The sequence below is a fragment of the Oryzias latipes genome, chromosome 11, assembly GCF_053564925.1.
Source record: "Oryzias latipes strain Hd-rR chromosome 11, Olatipes_Hd-rR_3.1".
In the NCBI taxonomy this organism is placed as follows: Eukaryota; Metazoa; Chordata; class Actinopteri; order Beloniformes; family Adrianichthyidae; genus Oryzias; species Oryzias latipes.
This window is the reverse complement of record NC_136247.1, coordinates 14,723,143-14,745,171: the sequence shown is the minus strand read 5'-3', so window position 1 is coordinate 14,745,171 and position 22,029 is coordinate 14,723,143. Positions and strand designations below refer to the sequence as shown.

The 22,029-nt window shown below is 40.5% G+C and overlaps 1 protein-coding gene across 2 annotated transcripts in view; it reads left to right on the top strand.

Moving 5' to 3' along the window:
- Positions 1-21,148, top strand: part of dbpa (D site albumin promoter binding protein a) — a 34,916-nt gene extending 13,768 nt beyond the window's left edge. For both annotated transcript variants that reach the window (XM_078955351.1, XM_023959908.2), the window contains 2 exons: positions 16,768-17,021; positions 18,579-21,148. In XM_078955351.1, coding sequence (XP_078811477.1) covers positions 16,768-17,021; positions 18,579-18,794 — 470 coding nt within the window. In that variant the 3' untranslated portion in view covers positions 18,795-21,148. The remainder of the gene's footprint in view (positions 1-16,767; positions 17,022-18,578) is intronic.
- The last annotated feature ends 881 nt before the right edge of the window (positions 21,149-22,029 follow it).

The following is a 22,029-nucleotide window of genomic DNA, read 5'->3' as shown; positions in this document are numbered from 1 at the left end:
GGTTGAGTCATCAATGCTAATGAAGGTCAGAGGCCATGTTTTTATGAGTTTTCTGATAACAAATGGATTGAAAACAAAACCATATTACCTCCGCACCCTGTGTTGATTTCACATTTGTGCTGTTGCCTTAAAAACATGATGTGATTGGTGAATACAATGATGTAGTTTTGACAAATTTTTAAAGAGATGACTTCTGGATTCTTTGTGTGTAAAAATCTTGAAATTGTAAAAGGAAAACAAAGTTAGTCTTAGTCCCAACTGTCCTTACAGGTGGATATGGGCTGTCTGCAAGTAAAAACTAGGCAAATCATTATGTACTGTATGTGTCTTGCATAAAATAGTGTAAAAATGTTTTTATAACATGCTGCGAGCGACAGGTCGTAGTGAACGCTTATACAGCAACCTAAGGGTAACGTTGGTGAGATGCAGGCGTGTCGTACACATTTTAAATTTTTTTCAAACTCTACAAATCCTGTGCACTGCGCAAAGAGGCTGTTGTTGCTGTTCACGTGTTAAGTGCACACTCCTTACTTGCCGCCTGACTGGTAAAATGAGGAAATTAGACAATCGGGGAGTAGTTTATGTGGACATCCTACAGGAACTTATGTATCTCACACAGTTTTTCCGCGCGGCCAGTAACGAGCCAGAAGTACATCTTGCTGTTGACTAGAGTGTGGCATAAGGGTACAGTACGACAGCAAAATCTGCACGTCATTAGCCTGACGAATACTTCCCGATACACTTACCACACACATAACAATTGTACGTTCTATTTTCAAAGACTGCCCCTCTCTATGACATTCCACGGCCCGGACAACCCATGTGACTTAGGCTTCAAGCCATGTACATTACAGTACTGTCCTTTTGTTTTGGTAGTTTTTGCCATACGGGTCCTGAGAATTCTGAGTATTCATGTGGTGGAAGCCATAAATAGGAGATAAAATGAAACCGAAAGAGAGAGTTGCGCGAAAGAAAACGGCAGAGGTTCATTGAGGACAGAGCTGCCGCTGCAAAGAAGAGAACGCTGGCGCTGCAAGTCTCTGCTCCGAGTGCTTCCACGAGAGGCAGAGCGCACGTCTGATCGTGCACACATAGATGTGGATGCATGTCTGCGTTCTTGCGTGCTCGCTGCGCAGTGCTTTGCAGCTACGATTGCTTTAATGGGAGCATCCTTTCATCTGTGCACGCGCTTTTTATTCTGAATTATGAACATGTGACTGGGTTGAGCTTGATGCATCCAGCCAGAAATCCCCCAGGTCGTCGTGGAGCTGAAGTGTCACTACAGAGCTGCAGCGAGAGAGAGAGCTAAACCCCAGAAAGATATGGAAAATAGGCTGGAAATAATAATTTCGTCCACATGCACACGCTATACTTTGATTTAAATTCATGCAAGGCAAAACACAGAAAAGAAAAACAAAGATGTTGCTTTGATTTGATCATATTTGAGCTCAGTTGTTTCTAAAACGCTCCAAATACAATTTCCTTTTGTATAAGGGAATGCAAAAAACCCACAGCAAATGAAAACTGTTCAAAATATTGAACAATGTTTGTCATTAACACAGTTAGACATACAGAGCATTGAAAAACGAGGATATTTGCCTCTTAAATAATTCAGATCATCAAGTAAAGATGAAAACCACACAGACATTCGTCGTTATTCCAAGATCTTTCTATTTGCAGATTTAAAAAGAAAAAAAGCTGCAGAACTCAAGAGCTCTTCAGCTAAATTACACTGATCGAGGAGATGGTTCCATCAAATATAGCGATGAATTATACAGAATGTGAATCAGTTTCAGTCAAAACGTTGTTTTTTTCTTGTCTAATTGTAAACCCTGATTATCTGAGTCAAAAGTCCAGCAGATTTTTCCCATCTTCTGGCTCCTAAATGACCTCCTTGATGAGCCCTTGTTGTTTTTTTAGTCACTTTGGTCGTTATGAAGGTTCTCCCGTGTTCCAGGTTTTTTCCAATTGTGAAGAAGAACTCACTGAGGTTCCCTGTAGTCATAGAGCTGCAAAAATGGTTTTTTAGACTATTTTAGCTGCTTTGCTTTTGTCTGAAGAGATTCAAAAGGTGGGATAGTTACAGGTCTGATTGTAACACATGAAAGGACGATCTTGGAAGCAAATATTAAAGGACAGGTTTCCCAATACTTAATCACTTTCCCGCCCTAAAACAGCCCAGTTTCATCTTCATTTGTAAGGACCCGATGTGCTTTTCAGAGCTAAGTGAGGTTTGCAAACCTCCCAAATGAAACACGCTGATGATCGCATGTGCTGCTCAGTTGCTACGGAAAAGGCGAGAAACGTGAGCAAAGCATGAAGATGGTGTCGCACTAATGAGAGTTGTGGATTAAATAACACTTAGACAGGGGAAGTGTGCCCTGTCAGTCCAGGGTTTAAATCCTGCTGACGGCGAGGTGCAGAAGAAAAAACGTATACAAATTAGAAGACAGATTTAAAACAAATCTATATTTCTCTGCATGTCAGTGTCTCTCTGGCGTAAATCCCATTTAATATCTCGATGATCCTAAAAGTAAAATGTTAAATTAGCTATGAAGAACTGTCTTATAAACATGAGCTACATCCTTCTACTATATGGATGCTCTTAATTGACTCTGGTCTGCTAATAAACTGAATTGTTTTGCGTGTTAGCAAGCACAACAGTAAACAGAGGGGCTCGCATGAGAGAGAATAAATAAGAATAAATGTGAATACGCTCACAGCTCAGTGATCAAGCCTTCATGCTTACATATTTAAGCATTAAAGTTCTAGAGTCAGTTCAGTGAAGGTGGGTGTAGATATGCAGCAGTTCCTTTTTGAGGAATTCACCTCAGTCCATGCCAAAGATACAGATGGGCCCTGGAAAGAAGCTGCCCCCTGAAGCCAGCAGGGAAAACAGTCTGTTGCTATGGTGACCGGGCTCCTAGATGGTTTTCCTGGCTGTAAATCAGCATATTCGTTTGTGGAACCCCTATAGGTCTGGGTGGGTAGTCTTGACGATACATTTTGCTAAACAGACCGTCCCTTCTGAGAACTTGGACGCCAGTTTCCCATCCACGTGGTGACGTTACTGGTCAGGATGCTCTCTGTGGTGCAGGAGTAAACGTTTAGTTGTATCCGGATGGATGGTGGAGGATCCATTTGAGGGAAGACCAGAACTTAAGGTTCAGACCTTCATTTATTAAACAAACTCAAATATATAAAAAGAACAAAACTGAAGACAGTAAAGATCTGGCACTGACAAGCAGAAACCATGAACTTAAATATATCTGATAGCCACCAAAAGGAGTCCACTAAATCCTGGTGGTGTGGAGAATTGGGATCCAAAGCCTTGTTGGTGCTGATCATTTGTATTCCCTAAGATAACAGTATTTCTCATAAGTCAGAAAGATCAAACCATCTCCAACTGATTTCGCGAAGACAACACTGGGTTCTCCATTGTCCTTCAAAGCTACAAGATCACGGATCACCTTGGAAATGTGGTGAAACAGGAAATTGGCGTGTTCTTTAGCACCTGCCTGATGCTTTAAGGTCAACATTGACCAAAACCTCAGTGAATAGTATCCGATTCCGTTGTATTTATGACAAAAACAATCGACACCTCTGAAGGCAAAAGAGGGTCAAATCTTGTACCAGGAAAAGGCTCCTGGCTAAAGTGACGTTTCTCTTTCTGCACTGTGACAGAGATGCCAAGAAAAAGGAGGCAAAAAATGATACAGTGAGTCACCATTAGAGGACTATAATATGAGCTCATAGAAGGAGCTAAAGCTTCTCCATCCTCACAAAGACCAAAGAGAAAAGTCCAAATAAGTCCTCGGGAAATGGAAGCAGTGGATACTTAGATAAAAACAACAGTCGGATGAAATGAAAGAGGAGCAGACAGATAAACAATTTTTCTGGAATTAATAAAATGCTGACTAGAACGGGATTTGAACAAACAGCAGCTTAACATGACAACACCAAACCTAAACACCACAAAAGAGAGATCTGAGGAGAAAAGCGAGATCGGGACATTTTGTTCCAGCAGCTTCTCAGTGCTGAACCTCTGTACGCGCCCTGTGTCAGATGTTTGGATGCAAAGCTGATGCCACGTTATCGCAGATCGGTATAACCTTAGGTGACCCCTAACCATGGGAACTGCAATACCCATATGTTGTGTCCAGGCTTAAGGGGTTTAGCAGGCTCTCAGTATTATTGAGGATGTCATGTGAACGACGTCGTCACGGAGAGGCAAAAGTTCAGATTTTAAGAACTGCAGCTGAAAGGTGGACAGATGTTGGGAATTTTTGACGCCTGAAACACTCGGCGAGCAGCTTTGCTGTAGTCTGTGAGGGTGGTGACTCACATCATCACAATAAATAAATGAAATATAACGAGATCTCATTAGCTGGGGAGAAATATTTTGATTGAAATTACAGTCTCCTCAAAGAAAATAAATACATAGCAATCAGCAAGCCTGTCGCATTTCTGGCTGCACTTTTATTGAATTAGTGTATTTTCATTTTCCTTTTTTTTTTTTTTTGTAACCATTCTTTATGTTCATCACAGCTGCAGTATTTACTATAAAGCAAATATAAGCCTCTACTAGAGTTCAGCTCTAATCGCTTGTAGTCTGTGGCTTTTATCAAAATAATTCAGACATATCGGAAAAACATTTATCATCATTATCATCTTTATTTGTCTTTAACACCATCATCTTTAACACAACTAAAAATTGAAACAATGTGCTGTACATTAAAGCTTCACATCATTTTAAAACAAAAGTTAAAAACAAATAGATAACAATAATAAATAAGTTAATAATACAATAAAAAACAAGAACAGAAACCCCAAAAACCCAATAATTCCATTTCCGTTCAAGTTACAAATTACAAAGTACTCGACGCAAAAGCATCAAAAGATCACAACGACAATTTAAAAAATAAAAACAAAAAATAAAAAACACACACCAAAAAAAGAAATGAAATGAAAATGAAAGGTTTCCGAAAACAAAAATAATTTCCAGAAATTAAAATGTAATAAAAAAAAAACCTAGCACAATAAAATGTAGGAAACACGAGGTACTATGGGACATTACTGGTTGGATAATAACGTTGGATTGTTGTTGTTGGGGTTTTTCAAGTGTGTTGTCAAAGTCCGCATTCTAATAAAGTTTATGATTAGTATGGCGCATATCCAGTATTTCTTCATGCTAAATAACTTTCGGTTTAAAATGATGGACAAACATCATCATCCAATCAGCGATGTCCTATAGTACCTACCTATTCCACTTTCTGTAAAATAAAAAAAATAAAACAGAAAACAAAAATTATTTCAAGAAATCAAAATGAAATGGTAAAAAAAATGAAAACCAACAGGTTTGACATTAGAGTTTTTTCAAATGTGTCTTCAATGTTCGCATTTTAATAAAAGTGTTATAATTAGTACAGAGCTTCATGCCAAATATCGTTTGGTTAAATTCATGGGAAAAAATGATCATCCCAACCAGTGATGTCCCATAGTACCTACCTATTCCAGTCTCTATAAAAAAGAAAACTACATTTCGGAAAACAAAAGTAACTCCAGAAATAAAACTCAAATGTTAAAAAATGAAACACACTGAGAAACCGGAAAAGGTATCTGTCCCATAGTAGCTTTTCTTTTTTTTTATTGTGTTATCTTTTTTAACATTTCATTTGGATTACTGGAAATCATTGATGTTTTCGGAAAGGTTTTGTTTTTGATTTGTTTAGTATATTTTGTAATTGTTGTGGTTCCTAGGATTTTGTTCTGATTGCTAAAATGTAATGTTTCTTTTTTTCCTTTTTTCTTATTTGCTTTGCCTTTTTAATTGTAATGATCCAAAGACGTGCAGTGAGGTTCATGGCTGGTTAAAATTTTATTTGAACTTCTTTTTTTTTCGTTTACAGACTGTAACATAGAAAACAAATCACCATAATTGTTATTATTGACCTATCTTTACTTATGCACCGCTCCATCTGAAGACACACATGGATAACCTGTTTGTCGAAGTGTTCTTTTTCTTTTTGTCTTAATGGAGATCACTACCATTGTCGTGTCTCCACAAATTCCTAAATTTAGACACGTAAACCTCCATTTAGAAAGTGATGCTAAATAGTATTAAAGAATAACTGGACAGCTGCACTTGACTTGTTACCACTAATTCTATTATTCTTTAGCCGCTGTGTCACATTCTCTGGGATCACCAGCGCCCTCTGCCTTGATGCCAGCGTACTGCAGGCCTCACCTACTGTGTTTCTAATGCTCACTTTTAATGGATTGAAAAAAAAGGCTAAATGAGTCACAAACTGGCACCAATGTAATCAGACAGTTGGCGAGCAAAAGAAAAATGAAGTAAATAAAGATAAAGCATCTTTTATGATGATGGAAACACCGAAACAGTAAAGTGAATCCGTCAGCGCAGGCTGCTGGTGCCTCACCTGCCGCTTTCTCTTGTATTTTAACAGGAAATTCGCTACTTTTTAACCAAAGAAACGTTGAAAACCCACACCGATAAAAGTAATCATAGAATAGACATTTGTATAACATAATATTTGATTTTTTATTTTTAATAAAAAAATTAAATTGGTTTTATTTAATTATATATTTTTTTTATATTTTGCAGGTGTTATGATCTTTAAAATGTTTTTGCGCTGATGTTTTTTTTGTAATTCGTACTTGAGGGCCACTATACTAAAAAAAAAAAAGGATGAATAAAGTTTAAAGCAATCTTATTTGCACATACAGGCATCTCTAAAGCACTACAGAAATGCAAACATGAAATGAAGAGAAGGTTAAAATAAAATGTACATAAAATGAAATGGTGTGCAGTGTTTTCATTGAAGGCAAAGACCATCTAGTTGCAGCTTTTGGTTGATCTAGATTCATAAAGTTTGTTCTATCTCTAAAATATATTCCTAAAGGCAGGATTGTAAAATAATTTGAGGACAAATGCTAATAGGATCTCTCTCTTGTGCCACACATCGAGCTGGATTTTGAGCCATAAATCCTCTTCCAATCAAACATAATCCAGAGTTTAGATTGATGGATTGGGAGATGAATAATCCAGAAAACACTAATTAGTCTGTTAGTTTCTGACTAATTAAAATGAACAGAGAACATTGTGTGAAACCATAGGAATGCGGCTGGTGGAGTGAGAGCAGGCGGGGAGGCGAGGGTTAACTCAGACTCTGACTCTGCACTATTGTGAGGCTGCACAGAGCCAGCACTGCTGGAGGGAGCAGCGCCTTTCACTTTGCATGTTTGGAAATCTCCTGCTCCGTCTCTCACACGCCCGGGCCATGTGCGAGCGCCGCGTCACGTGCCGCTGCAGAGATCATCCAAGCAGGAGAGGCAGCGTGCGAGCGCGCCGGGGTAAGGGAGGGGCTGGAGGAGGAAAGCGAGAGGAGAGCAGAGGGAGAGGAAACTGTGCAGATAGCACGGCGAATAAACACCCAGCACAAAAGAAAAAAACGAAGACGAGCTCCAGAAAGAAACAAGCGGCATTCCTGATAAGAAAAACACGACTTCATCTCACCAGAACACACATCGGAGAGGAATAAAAGCACAAAACTGCTCTGACCTTCACATCAAAACAAATAAAGATGTTTAGCAAATGGATTCCAGTGTGAAACATCTACAGCTGATAAAACAGCTGCTTCACAATAAAGTTACTTTGCTAAATCATGCTAAAATCACATTTACCTTTTTTTCTGTGCTGGTTTGGGTTAAAAATACACAACTAAGGCTGATTATCCATTAAACTGTAGCATCATCTATAAATAAATAAAATATCAAACATTTTGTCAAAATAGGAGATTTTTTTTATCCAGGAGAGTTAAAAAAAGGATTTTTTTATTTCTTTGCAGCCCTGTTTTTCCCCTCAATGTCTGCTTGTTAATGCACAGTTCAATGTTTTAGTCAGTGCAGCTTTAACAGCCTGAGGGAAAGAAGGTGCAGCGTTTGTGTGATCAGTTTAAAGCAACGCCTGACTGAAACCTCAAAAACAAAGACAGAAACTGAGTGAGACAGCAGGAATTAGTCAGCGGGTCTTAGTTTCAGTCCATCACAAACAGACTTTCCTGTCCTGTGAGTTCAGTCCAAAGTCAAGACATCCAGCGGATGTTTCTGCGGCAGCGAAAGCGCTCCTGATCTGGTTCGAGTCGGTCCTTCTGGTAAAGATGGAGAACATCACAGGTGAAGTGAAAACACGCACAAGCAGCAAGTGTTGCTAAATCTCACTGGAACAGAGCGGAGCTGCACAGACGCACTTCTGTTGGATGAACTCATAAAAAAATCAGACAAACCTTCAGGAACTGACAGGAAGAGCTTGCGAAGGTTTTCCGAACACTTCATGACTGCGAGTGCATAAATAGACACCGATATGTTCCAAATATTTAGAAAACAACATTAAAATTAATTCAAGTAGAAAAATTATAAATATTTGAGCATCTACAGCTTTTTCTTTTTGTGTTTGATTGGTGGACTGGGCCATCCTCAGGGGCGCATCACAGCTTCTTTAGCATTTTAGCTAGCTAATTTAAAAATGAATCAAGGATGTTTATGTTTTAAGAACCACCAGATCACACAAACTGACCAAAAAATCATAAAATATCCTTTTTGTGTAAAGTTTACATATGAAAATGACTGATCATGAGATACATTTTCTTAATTAGAAACATTTTTCATTCGTTTATCTTATACGTTCAGAAAAAACCCTTGATAAGTGAAATCTGTAGAATTACAGATTTTTTATCCACTTTTCTCTGACAGACAATTTCACACCTAAACTGTCAAAGTTCAAACCTTCTTAAAAAAACGAGTCCAGTATTATTGAATGAAAACAAAGATCTGATCGCGATTGACGATTTATGTAAATTTGGCAAACTGATGACATTCTGTACAGGAGGAGATTGATTGACAAGGTCTACAGCCAATCAGGATGAAGAACAAAAGTCTTGCTAATTTGCACAGAAAAAAATCCACATAACAGCGATCCGTGGAAGGTGATCCGCGATATAGTGAGGAACCACTATACATCCGATTCATTGTATCCATTGTACAGAAGTCCTTCTCTGTTTACCTTTACATTTGATTCCTGTTATAATATGAGACACCATCCCATCATATGACCTTTATCTACTTATTGTATTTAACTTCTCTATATTGTTTACACATTTGTTTTTTTTAATCAAAACCAACTTTATTTGTAAAGCACTTTTCATACAACAGTAATGCAAAGTGCTTGACAGACTTAAAACAAAAGAAAATGAAATTGTAAAACACACAGAATGCCCCAACATAAACATAAAAAAATGATATAGAAACTGAAGTGGAAATAAGCAAGCCCTTCTTTGTTGCATCACTTTAGCTATTTGCTAATATCACTAATCACGTTTACCTGACTCTATGCAGTTAAAATTGGCGGGTAGGGCGCTTAAAGGACATCTGCCGCTTGCTGGCAGTGAGGTCCAACCCCCCCTCCATCAAGGGTCCTACATGTCTAAGGTGCAAATAAAGCAAGCGGCATTCCTGATAAGAAAAACACGACAGGTGATTCGCAGGCTGAACCCCCCCCATCACCCTAATAAGAGATTATAAGAGGAAGAGGGTAAGTCGGGGACAGCTGGTAGACTGTCCCCCTGTGGTCAAACAGCCGTCCGCCAGCAGCCCCCAGCATAGGGACCAGGTCCCATCCCGAAAAGCGCCGACCCCCCCAGGCCCCACACTACCCACCCCACACAGAGAGAGAGAAGCCAGAAAGCGCTGCCCCCCCGAGCAAGCCCAGGTCCCCGCCCCCAGGCGCCGCCCCTGGGAGAGTTCTGGTCAGGCTTCGACGGGACCGAGGCAGCCAACTGGCCGGGGCAACCGCGGAGCAACCTCAGCGGAGACTCCGACCCGTCAACCTCAAGGTCCCGTACCGATAGTGGACCTTCCCCCAGGCAGCCCCCCAGGACAGGGCCAACAAGCCCCAAAAAATCAAGTTGAATCAAATCTTTCATGTGAACATGCTAGCATTCAGTTGTTATTGTGCAGTTTACTGTGTTTACAGTTGACTGCACCCTGGCATTGTATTTGTCTCTTTACATCTTAGTCTTTTCATATTTTTAACTCATATGTAAACAAAGGGGCCGCAGGCGGACAACCTGAGCACTACGCATACGCAGTAAAGCCGGGGTCATGTGACTTGCTCAAGAGCCCAGTCAGTGTGTCATAATCTGATCTGACCATTGGCAGAGGCTCAGAGCTGGTTTGGCATGGGGGTGTGGGGAGGTGTGGTGTGATAATGCTATGACATAACTCCCAGTCAGTGAGGCTGTGGCCCTGCTGGAGCGTGTCACCTGTGCGTGCGCCGACGTGCTAGTGTGTTTGCGGGAGACTCTTTCCCTCACACATGTGAACATGCACGTGCTGGTCTTGGTCTTCTGCTCAGACCTGCCTGTGCACACGTTTGTGTGCGTGTGCATGTGTGTGTGTGTGGAGGTTGACAAATAAACCATGTTTAGCCGATTCTGTAAACACGTCTGTTTTGCTCCAAACACTCTTGAAATTATAAGTGATCAAAAAATGTAAAATTCCTATTTTAATGCTAAAGAAATCAGACATATTTAAACCTGTTTTTGTGTTTTTTACCCTTAAAACCTGTAAAGTTGTTGAATCAGCATTGAATCATTACATTTAAACCTATTTAATACAAAATTAGGAAATAATTTGGTAATCAAAAGAGATTCTGGTTTATTTATCATCTCATTGCTAATTATTGTAGCTCCAGACTAAATAAGTGAATTTTCTTCCACTTGAAACCTGAAAGTAGACTAAAGAAAGAGGGAACCTCTGTTACGTAACATGATTCCCAGATCACGTTCCACGTCTGTGTTGTATTTCCAAACAAAGTGTGTGAATAAAAAAACAGCAGCTGGCAAAGTTTGCGGTTCATCTCCGTGCCAACCACCACAGAAACCGGCTTAGCGAGACATGATCCCAGCAGCAATGGTTACTGTAACAACTGCGCTCTTACAAGGATTTCAAAGAACTCCTGACATCGGCACACACCCCTGATCCCAAGTGATACGGTCAAAGAACATCTGTGGCTCCGCCCACTGCGTGATGCATCAGCAGCTTTTGGAGCCGGGAAATCCTTTTACTTTTAGAAATACAGATACACTTCTGTGACACACAGTTTAGACAAAAACTTTACTGTCAAATGCTTTCCAATCTGATCTTGAGAGGTCACACCTACTGAGTTGACCTTAGATGACCCCAACGTAGAAACAAAGGCCGTTAAAAGTTGCTTCGGTGAAGCAAAGTAGCTACTTTATGGTGAAAAATTGATCAACGACAAACCTGACAGTTTATGAGGAGCTACATGTGTAACGTTATTAAGGAAACCTTGCAAATCTAAACTTTAGTTGCTATGAAACTATTCAAACTTGACAAAAGTTTCTAACTCTCTTCATTAGGCTGCAACTTCTACAAAGTATGGTTGCTATGGACCAATGGCAATGTTGGAGGCCTTCATTTGAATCAAAATGGGACTTTTATGTAAAATTAACGGTTCAAACAGAGCAGCTAACACGTCATACAATTCCAGTTTTTTCGTTATAGTTTTATATTCTGTGTTTTTTACTCAAAATAAAAGAAATTTGCACTTAAACTATTTTATTGCTACCAAAACAAAAGCTGGAAAAAGTTTTCACACATCCTGTTGTTGATTTCTTTTTAATGTGGATCTGGTTATACAAAAACAAAAAATCAATTTGTTTCTTATTTTCTCTTTAACATGACTACATTTTTTATATTTAAATGACTATGACTTATATTTACTTCACTTATATTTTCACTTCACTTATATTTTCTTCCTTACAATGTAGAAAATGTTACCATTTATAAAATAAAACGGTACAAAAGCAGCTAACAGTGGAATAATATCTGTCTGTAGATTAGTAAAACGCCTCACATGGTTTCTGTGGTTCCAGTTCTTTTCATTTTTCTAGCTAGCTATTACCTTCAGTGTGTCGTGTAGGTGCATCAGGAGGCTCTATAGTTAGCACACATGGTGGATTAGTGAAAAGGAAGAGTTGCTCACCTGACTCCTCATCCTCAAGCTGTCTATTTTCAGCGGTTGTGGGCGTCTCAGCCCACGACAGCTGATATCTCTCCCCATGACTGGGTAAACACTGGAACGCGGTACGAGCTCCAGAGAGGGAAAAACAAATTAAATAATATTGAGTCTTTTAGAAAAAACAATTAACACTCTGGGTTCAGGACTTGAAGGCCTTCTAGCTAATTTGACATGTTTCTGTAGCTGTTTTTAAAGGAAATGAGTCAATTTTGGATATCAGAAAACAATATTTTCCTCTAATTATATCAAGAAATAGGTGGATTCCAACCAAATGCATGGAAACCAGTGGTTGATGTGGCCATAACGTTTGAATTTAACATTTACAGCAATATTTTTTGTCTTTTCTGCCCCATCAACCTTGTTTGGCTCTCAGGCCACTCCCCCTGACTCAGAGCAAATGAGATAACTGACTGTAAATAAAACCAACATTAGTATCAGAAATATTTCAATCCCTAAATCAATCGTGTTGTTATATTTCCAATTCAGACTTTTATTTTGTTATTTAAGACTTTTTCCTTTTACTAACTGACCCTCAGTCTGTCGACTGGATGCACCCACTTAATAAATACTGAGACCAGATTTGGTGCAGTTATTCTGAACTGACGGTGGGGTTGACTGAACGCTAACCTGAGTCCAGAAGGACAGGAAACAGATGTGAACATTCCTACACACAGGGCATGTGTGGCGCGTTCAAGAACACACTAAACGTGGGTTTTTAGCAGATGTTTTAGCACATTGTGTTCACGCTGGTCTGTTGCTACCTGATACCAGCCCATACTGGAAGAGGCCTTAACGCGAAATGTCGCAAAGGTGCAAATCTTTCTTTTTCACAGCTGCATTCCGATAGAGCTGGTGTCATATAACTCGGGCCAGGCACAAACTACTATTATTCATTTCAAACGGTTGGCTCTTCTGTCACTACCGAATGCAAGTCCCTGATTGGTTAAACTTCAACTGGTTTAACTTTCAGCGCACGTTATGTATGTAGAGCCCAAAAACCGACATAGAAACTTGTTTTTAACGTATGCAGGTTACAGTGCATATAGCCTTTTCTTTGGAAGCGGTCGCTCAAACGCGCGTTTCCAAGCCTGCTGTGAACGTAGCATTAGAGCTATCTTCCGATTTGGGGATTTTTGGCGGCTGCCAGTCTTGCTAACGTCTGGTGAAAAACACACCAAACTTTGAAGACAGCTAAACATTGAATGTGTTTTTAAAAAGGTCTCTATCCCACGTTACCCTCTGCAATGTACCTACAGACCCAAAGGCGTCAGAAATGACCAATTCACCATCTTAAGAAAATACGTAGAATTTTGTTTTTCTCAGACAGTGAAGTTTTGTTTCTTGAATGTGGCTCAGACTCCAGGTAGGGCTCACACCTGATGTGACCTGATTCCCAGCATTCCCATGAACACGCGTGTACCAAAAACTGTCTTATGCAGGTGTGTGTTTCTTTTTCATAAAGTGTCAAGCTATCAGTTATTCTATAACCCTCCAATCTCTAGTTGACATAATTTGAAAATAAAACAAAAAAACAATATTATTTTCTAAAACGAAGTTTATTTTTGATGCAGAGTTTGTCTGTTTTACATGGGAGTCTATGGGAAAAGGAAAACCAGCCCCCAGTGGTCATTTGATTTACGGGAACATTCAATATCTGGTTTTGCTTCACCTTCACTCAATGATTATTTTTACACCAACTGAGCAGGTTTGTCTCCTGACTCTCAAGCAGGAAATGAAGCCAGGCCAACCCGCACCAAGCGGCTGTTTACCCAGCAGCAGCAGCCTGAGCCTCGTTCCTGGACGCGTTTCAACTTTAAGCCCAAAAAGGCTGCTATCAGGATGAGGCTTTGGGCAGACTTAACCAGGATCAGGGCGGTCCAGCTGCTGACAGCCGCTCCTCCGATGGCATGGCAGATGGACCCGATGCATAGATGGATGAAGGAGGCAGCATTTTAGTGAATAAATGTGAGCCGTGCTTAATGTGTGCTGAAACATGCACCGCTCATACAGACAAAGACTTGAAGGCGTAATTACAGTCAAACAACGAGTTTGATCAGGCAGTTACTGGAGTTTCAAATGAAATAACGAGGAAGCAGCTTCATATTCCAGTTTCAGAATCAACATGACTGTCAAGGTGGATTCTCTTTGTACTGTGGATCGGTTTTCCTTCTTGATCTTTTGCTTTTCCTACGTTTTCTTTCACATTCAGCTTATTTTGTATTTTATTTGCAAATGGATCGTGTATTACTCCAGGTTGGATTTTCATTGCTCTTCTTCATCCGTCTGCTTCCTGTTTTCCACGTTTAAGTGTGGGAAACTTGATTTTTTTGGGCCCGTTTGTGTCCCGTCACTCTCTCAAAGCTCTCCTTCATCAGGTATGTCTGTCTTTCCTGAAGCAGACAGCAGAGGTGACAAACAAAGCCAACGTGTGATGGCTGAGACAAAACAGGATTTGTTATACAAACATCATGTGATGTTTGTTTACGGCGGCCTGGACCGAAGCAGGAACACACCAAGTCAGCTGTGACGCCCTCAGCTCAGACGCCACGCCCCCCGCCCCTGTCTGCCTGTCACGCGGTTCCTCCAGTGTCTCCGAGCCTGTGGAGGTCTGCTCGAGCTTGAGGGGCTGCTGTTCCTAATAAGATGAGTGACAGCTCTCAGCAGCGGCGAGCGGCACATCAGTTCGCGGCGTGCTGTTTGGGTTCAAAAGGCAGACCTGATCGCTAATAGGATCCCAGACCAGTTTTTACGATGTGGAGTGTTTGCAAGAATCTGTGTATTTTGTTATAGATTTTTCCTCAACAGCTTTGGCTGGTATTGGTCAGCAGCTTTGGATCTATTTATAATCTGTGGCTCTGAGCCTCCAGCTCTGAAATGTCTCAATCTGAAACGCTGCCACAATTATCCCTGACGTGATGATTGCTCAGTAGGAGGACAGAAAAGGTCTATTCAGGTATCAGAAATGGGGGGAAAAGAAACACTCAATTCACGCTTTTTAATTTTTTTTTACGTTACTGCACACACAGTCTATATCGGGATGCAGGAGACCACCCAGCTTTCCTCAACTTTTGTATTTCCTGAGATTTGAAAAAATCTAAAAAGCATGCCCACCACCATAATCTTTTAATATAAATGTATTTCTGTCACATTGAGCCTTTCAAAGGGTTAAAGCAGGGGTCGGGAACCTTTTTGGCCAAGAGAGCCATAAACGCCACATATTTTGAAATGTCATTTCGAAAGAGCCATACAATAATTTAGTGTCCCTTCCCCACACTGAGGCACGGAGACTTAACCTCTTTTAAGGTTCTTTATTCTGGTTACTGTAGACCGCAACAAACGCCGTAAAATTAATTCAGCAACTCCTGAATCTCTCCCCCTGAGACGAGAGCGCTTCTCCCAACTTTATATTCCCTCACTGCCGCGTCAGCCCTCCCATTTCCCTTATTCGGCCCATAGCTGAACCCCATTGGTCCAAACTACCTAACAACAGAATGAGCGACAGAACTGAGGGCCAATCAGATCTCTGCTTGATGCGTTCATTTAACTCCAGAACTTATAACGCGGCCCAACAGCCACCCAGCCCAAATCAGTCCGCGACAATATGTTTAAAACTAAATATAAAAATGAATATGTGTAATTGATGTAATTTCAACACTTTTAAAGTACAATAAGTGTGTGGATTATTTTTAATAACATCGTTATGCTGTTGCTAATAAATGATGAGTATTTCTCGTGGTAGTTTTGCAGATGGTCTAGTCTGGTTGATACGTGGTGAGTTTCTGCTTCATGCAGGCGTTGAGACTTTAAATGTGATCTTAGGTCTGAATGTTCTGTAGATGTGAGAAAGACTGATCACATGCAGACGTGGAGCCAAACACACACTCACACGCTGCAGTGAGTGACGGGTAGCGGGTTTTACGTTATTACAATCCCTGCGCGATTCACCTGCTGCCGGTCCCCACAACCCCTCCCCCCAACCCTCTGCTTTCTTCTTCACACCTCCCGTCCCCGCAACTGAAAGAGCGCGCAGTATTAGGCACGGCAATTCACAGGTTTCCAGCTGGTACAAACTCTGAGAAAAATTAGATAATAGTAAACTGATATGCGGTGCAGATTTTTCTCCCCAAGCACCGATACTACTGCGCGCCTCTGGCATCGCATCGCGCACGAGAAGGACTGGTCTAATGAAAAAAAAAAAAAAAAAAAAGTATCATAAAAGATTTGTCTGCGAGCCACATGTGACCATCAAAAGAGCCATATATGGCTCGCGAGCCATAGGTTCCCGATCCCTGGGTTAAAGCAATGTGTCCTTCCTCATGGAGAGCCTGATCCCTGCTGATTTTGGCTCAACACCTACCCCTGGTGGTGGGTTTGTATCACTGCATCTTCTGCAGAAAAATCTAAACAAAATAAAAACAGATCTTGAGATAAATATATGTCACTTGTATGTAAGAATTGCCTTTTTTTCTTGAATTAGAATGTATGCAAGTTTAAAATAATATCAGTTTCATACTGTCAAGGAATTTCAGGGCCTAATATCTTACATTTCCAGCCCATCTTTTTGTATTTGTTTAAAACATTAGATTAATAAACAAAAAAAAATACAGAAACACCACAAACCAATTTTTTTTTTTTTTTTATCCCAGGTGGGCAGGCTGTGCCCCAGGACCCATCGCCGCCCCCTACCTGCCCTCCGGGCCCTCCCGGACCTCCAGCCGCCGTGAATGGCAGCAGTGACATCATGGTGAACTTTGACCCCGACCCGGCGGACCTGGCGCTGTCCAGCGTGCCGGGGCAGGAGGCATTCGACCCGCGGCGGCATCGCTTCAGTGAGGAGGAGTTGAAACCTCAGCCCATGATCAAGAAGGCCCGCAAGATGCTGGTTCCTGACGAGCAGAAGGTACTACATCTCCCACAATCCACTTCTGTTCTTTTGCTAACCCTTTTACCAACTATTTTGGGATTTTCAGGGAACATAGAAAAACATTTTAAAAATCCAGTATGTAGGTATTTTTTAATAAACAAAAAAAAAACGAATTGACAAAAATTAAAACTCTTTTAATCAGGAAAAAAAAGGAAACTTTAAGAAGTTAAACCAAGCAGTTAGTTAGTCGGAGGCCCTGAAGGCAGAGGTCCTGGACTCATGTGAAGCTGAGGAAACCTTCAGAAGAGGGTCTGAAGATGCTTCACACTCAGCCCATTGCAGGATGGGAGAATCTGTGATCAATGACTCGTGCTTTCACAGTTCAGTGCGGAGCAGCTGCAGCTCCTGAGGCGTTTGTAATTTATGGAGAGACGGAAGCGCTCACCTGCACTCCTTGTTGCTCCCATTAATCATTTGTATGAGTCTTTGGGAAAAATGATGTGTGGCCTGCGCTAAAGATGTGGTTCTTCTCCTTAACATACCCAATGGCTCTGAGTAGAAGGGAAAATAAAAAGGCAGATATTTATTTTAAATGAAAAAGATTTAGCAACAAAATACTTAACAGATAAGTTTACATTTCATCTTAAGGATTTATCCTTATTAGAAAGCATATTACCCCCCCCTGTACTGTAAAGCAGTACATCTGCAGCACTGATTTTGCTGTCACTGAGATGTATTGATTCCACAAGTCATAATTATTAAATCTATCCCTTTATATATTTCTTGGAAACTGTATGTGGCCCATGTGTGAAATTATTCTCAGCCCTCTTTGATCAGCAGCATATGAAGTACATTCTGAGGAGATGATGTCCGGGACCGAAGGCTGCCTCACATTAATGTTTAATAGGCACTTAAAAATATATTTGAATCAGGGCCACACATGAAAGTTTTACTTTATTCTATTTAACTTAAAGAACTTGACAGTCGGTGGCTTGTCTCCAAAACAGTTTCCTTAATTATTGAACTCCAGAGTTTTTGCTCCAGTGTTTCCTTGAATCATCGTAATGCTTCAACTGTGTACGAAATTAACGCAACTCCAACGGATTCTGAAATAGAAAAATGCAGCTTTGCGTTGATATGCAACTATAATAAACAGATTCTGACGCAAAAGATTCTGTTCAAATGACGTGAATTGTGGTTACAGTGGTTCAGAAACTGATTACTGGTTAATCGTCACCCAAAAAGATAATTCTCATTTTTAAATCTGATCTTTTTTCCCAATTTTATAAAAAATGTAATATAAGGCTTATTGAAATATTCAGCTCCCCTATAAGTGGATTTTAGGAAACGACACTCACATATAAAGTAGCATTTAGCGACGGGCGCTAAAGCAGCTAGCGCTCAGACAGGACGACAGCACTTTCAGTATTGTGTTGTTCCTCAGCTGTTTTTGCTCCTTTTCTTTTGGTATCATCCTGTCATTCATCACAACTGACCCCTCTCATCCCGCTCTCTCCCCCTGTGACTTCTTCTTTTCCCCCCCTCACCTTCATCACCACACACCCCAACACGGCACACGGCGGCCGCCGACAGGACGAGAAGTACTGGAGCCGGCGTGTGAAGAACAACGAGGCGGCCAAGCGCTCTCGGGATGCCAGGCGGCTGAAGGAGAACCAGATCTCGGTGCGGGCTGCCTTCCTGGAGCGAGAGAACGCCGCCCTTCGCCAGGAGGTGGCCGACATGAGGAAAGAGTTGGGCCGCTGCCGAAACATCATCAACAAGTACGAGAGCCGCCACGGAGACTTGTAAGGAAGACGGGTTTATGGTGGAAGAGGAGAAAAGGGTACAAGGCAATCTGACAACAGCAGCACTTTAGATGAAGTGGCAGTGAGGGGGGGGGGGGGCTGACGTAGATCTGCAGTCTGTGACACCGGCACATGTTCTGGAGTGACCGCCGTGCTTCAGGGGAGCAAAGTGACGCCGTTTTATCCAGAATGACTTGCTCTGCACACGCCACTTTGCCAAATCCACGATGAACGGAACCATCACCTCAGCGGCTCCCGTCACCCGCGGCGCCGTGCTCGCTCCTGGTGCCACATGGCAGTTTTGCAGGTAGTGCATTCCAGTCGCCGCTCCAGCCAGTTCAAACAGTCCAACGTCCAACTCAAACCAGTGAATCTCACGTTTTTTTTTCTTTTTTGCTTCGGGCGTGGACACAAACCAGAAGAAGTCAAAACGGGGATCCTTTTCTATAAATATAATAAAATACCTGTATATTTTTGAACATGGCCGGAAGGCAAGGCTTGAAAAGGGGGAGGAAATAGCGGAAGCGGAGGGCTTTTGTCCAGAGGAGATTTTGACAAAGGATAATTGTATATTTTTCTATAAGCAGATATTCAGGAGGAAGAGTTTTGGAGATCATCTTTTGTATTTTTTCTATATGGGGGTGGGGAGGGGGTTTGCTGGACAGTCACAGTGACACAGTTTTTTTCCTCTTCGCTGTTTAGTCAACAAACATACAAACAAACAATCTATTTTTAACGGCTGGTCTAAGGCAGAGTTAGAACACAGAATGTATCACGCTTGAATCAGGTATTTTTGCAACTCGAGCCAAGGCGAGGTATCTTAGTAACCACTGGTGTCTGTGTCAAGACCAATGGGAACAGCAGGGGGTAAATTGTATAATTTTGATGATATTATTATGGCACCAGCCCTCTGAAGTAGGTTGAAGAACCATATTATTATTTTAATAGGATTATTATCAATATAATGCTTTGATTTTCTTTCTTTCTTTAAGGACAAAACGTAAACCCCTGAACCAAAAAACTTAAGGCCACTTCGAATATATTCTACTTAAAAAAGCAAAAAGCTTTTATTGACACGTCGCATGACCTCTGATCTTTTCGGAAGGTAACGTTTTGTGTCAAAATTTGGCGTTGCAGCAATTATAGTTTATTTATATTGGGCTCTTATGTGAAAGTTGTCCAACTTTTTTTCTTTTGCGCTCTCTTTGCCAAAACAACTTCCCGGTAAGCAGAGACACCCTGATGTGTTTGTTAAATCTGCACAAAACTTTACAAAGTTGTGGCCTTTTTTTTTTTTTTTTTTTTTAAAGCTGATGCTCATGTTATTCACATTGTAAACAAGGGTTGCCAAGGAAAGTAGCTTAAAGTATGAAGATGAAAAGACATGGAAACTGGTACCAGTCATTCAAACTTGATTCAAGGGGCTCCCATTGAGAATTAAAATCCACCTTTCACCACCACTTTAGTACACGCTGAAGCAGAGGTGTGGCTCAATCGACACTGCCAGCTATGTTTGTTTATTTAGTAGTGAGCTCTTTTTTTAAATCTGATGTATAATATTTTTAAAAAAGAAAGTAGTAGACGAGAAAAAAAAAACAGGAAGCAATTAGCCATCTAAACAGCTGGATTTGAGCAGATGTTGGAGGTATTTGACAGCAAAAAATAGGATTCTGAAAGCAGGTTCCAGAGTCACTTGGGTGGACGCTCGCCGCACTCCTCCGTCCCATCCAGGAGGGGTTGACACCCGCTGGTTTGTGGGGTGGGTGGGCCGCCCCCCCCACCGATGGCGCAGAGACTGAAGTATTCAGCATGCAGACACAAACTTGCACAGTCCTTTCTGGTTCTAACCCCTTTTATTGTCGTAGATGTTGTTTCTTGGACTTTATGGTGCTGATCTGATCCTTCACCTGACACACGGGCAAACACACAAACGCCACACAGACACACACCTCAAACATACATTACTGCCAATAACCCTTCTTTGTATTTTATTCATTTTGTTTTTGTTGATTTTTTCCTTTTCTTTTTTTGCAATGTGTACTGATAAATCACACACATTTACACACAACCACCTGTCTGTTATACTTCTCCTTTAAACCGAAAGAAAAATGCACCCTACTGCTACTGTACTATACAACTGTACTATTGAATTTTGAAGTATTCTCTCACTAGATATATATGTGTATATGATATATGCTTGAATTATGTGATAATAGTTGTATCATAAATAATTGAATATATTGCAGAAAATCCAGTGGAATAACTTTGTCAGTTTTCTCTCAGGTCTTTTTCTCTGAGATAATAAATATGCATAGTAATAATAAAAATATTAATAAAAAAAAAACACTTAAAAATCTATCTACAATCCAGCACCAGAATTTTTATTTCTTTTTACCCTTATTTTATGTAGTTTCTGTACGATTTGAACCATTTTTTAAAAATTTACTAACCCTTATAACATTTATTTAACGTATCTGCCAACTACCTTCCAACCGCCAAAAATTGCGGTCAACTGTCAACCTTTGCATTTTGCAAATCCACCTTAAAACGCAACTAAAATAAAAAAGAAATGTTTTGCAAAAAGTATTTCGCTTCACATTCATGTGATGTAAAATAGTTTCGTTTTAGGAAAAAGAAAAAAACTAAATCAAACAGAGAATGTGAAGAGGTCAATTCTATCAGACTTTTTTGTTTAAGGTGGCACCTTTTATTTATTTCAAATCAGTTTAGTTCAAAAAAACTTTGCCACACTTCTCTTAAAAATCTGTGCAACACTTGAATTACCAAATATTATTTGCTTATTGTTGAGAAGTAATTGAGCTTAATTCACCAAATAAGCTCATTCCTCTTAAAGCTAATACAAATTACCATCAATATATCGAGCTAGTGTTCTTGCTAACGCTGGTTATGTCCGAATTCCCGCATTACTCACTACATAGTAGTGTGTAGGGAGTTCGCCATTTTTCCGTGGTGTCTGAATCTGGCTATATCCGAATTCCCACCCTAATCTGATCTATTGAAAAACCACATACTGCAGTACTATGCAGTGTCCTGAATTTTAAAAGCAATTCGGACACCATGCTCACTTTTTTCAATCGGTGGATACGATATCATTAATTTCACGAAGTTAAAATCTAATTAATATGAGCGTTTTGCGACGATTATTTATGAGTCCACTGTCTTCTAAAGATTGATGAACGTTGATGGTTGATTAAAAAATACATTTACATTTTTTTTGG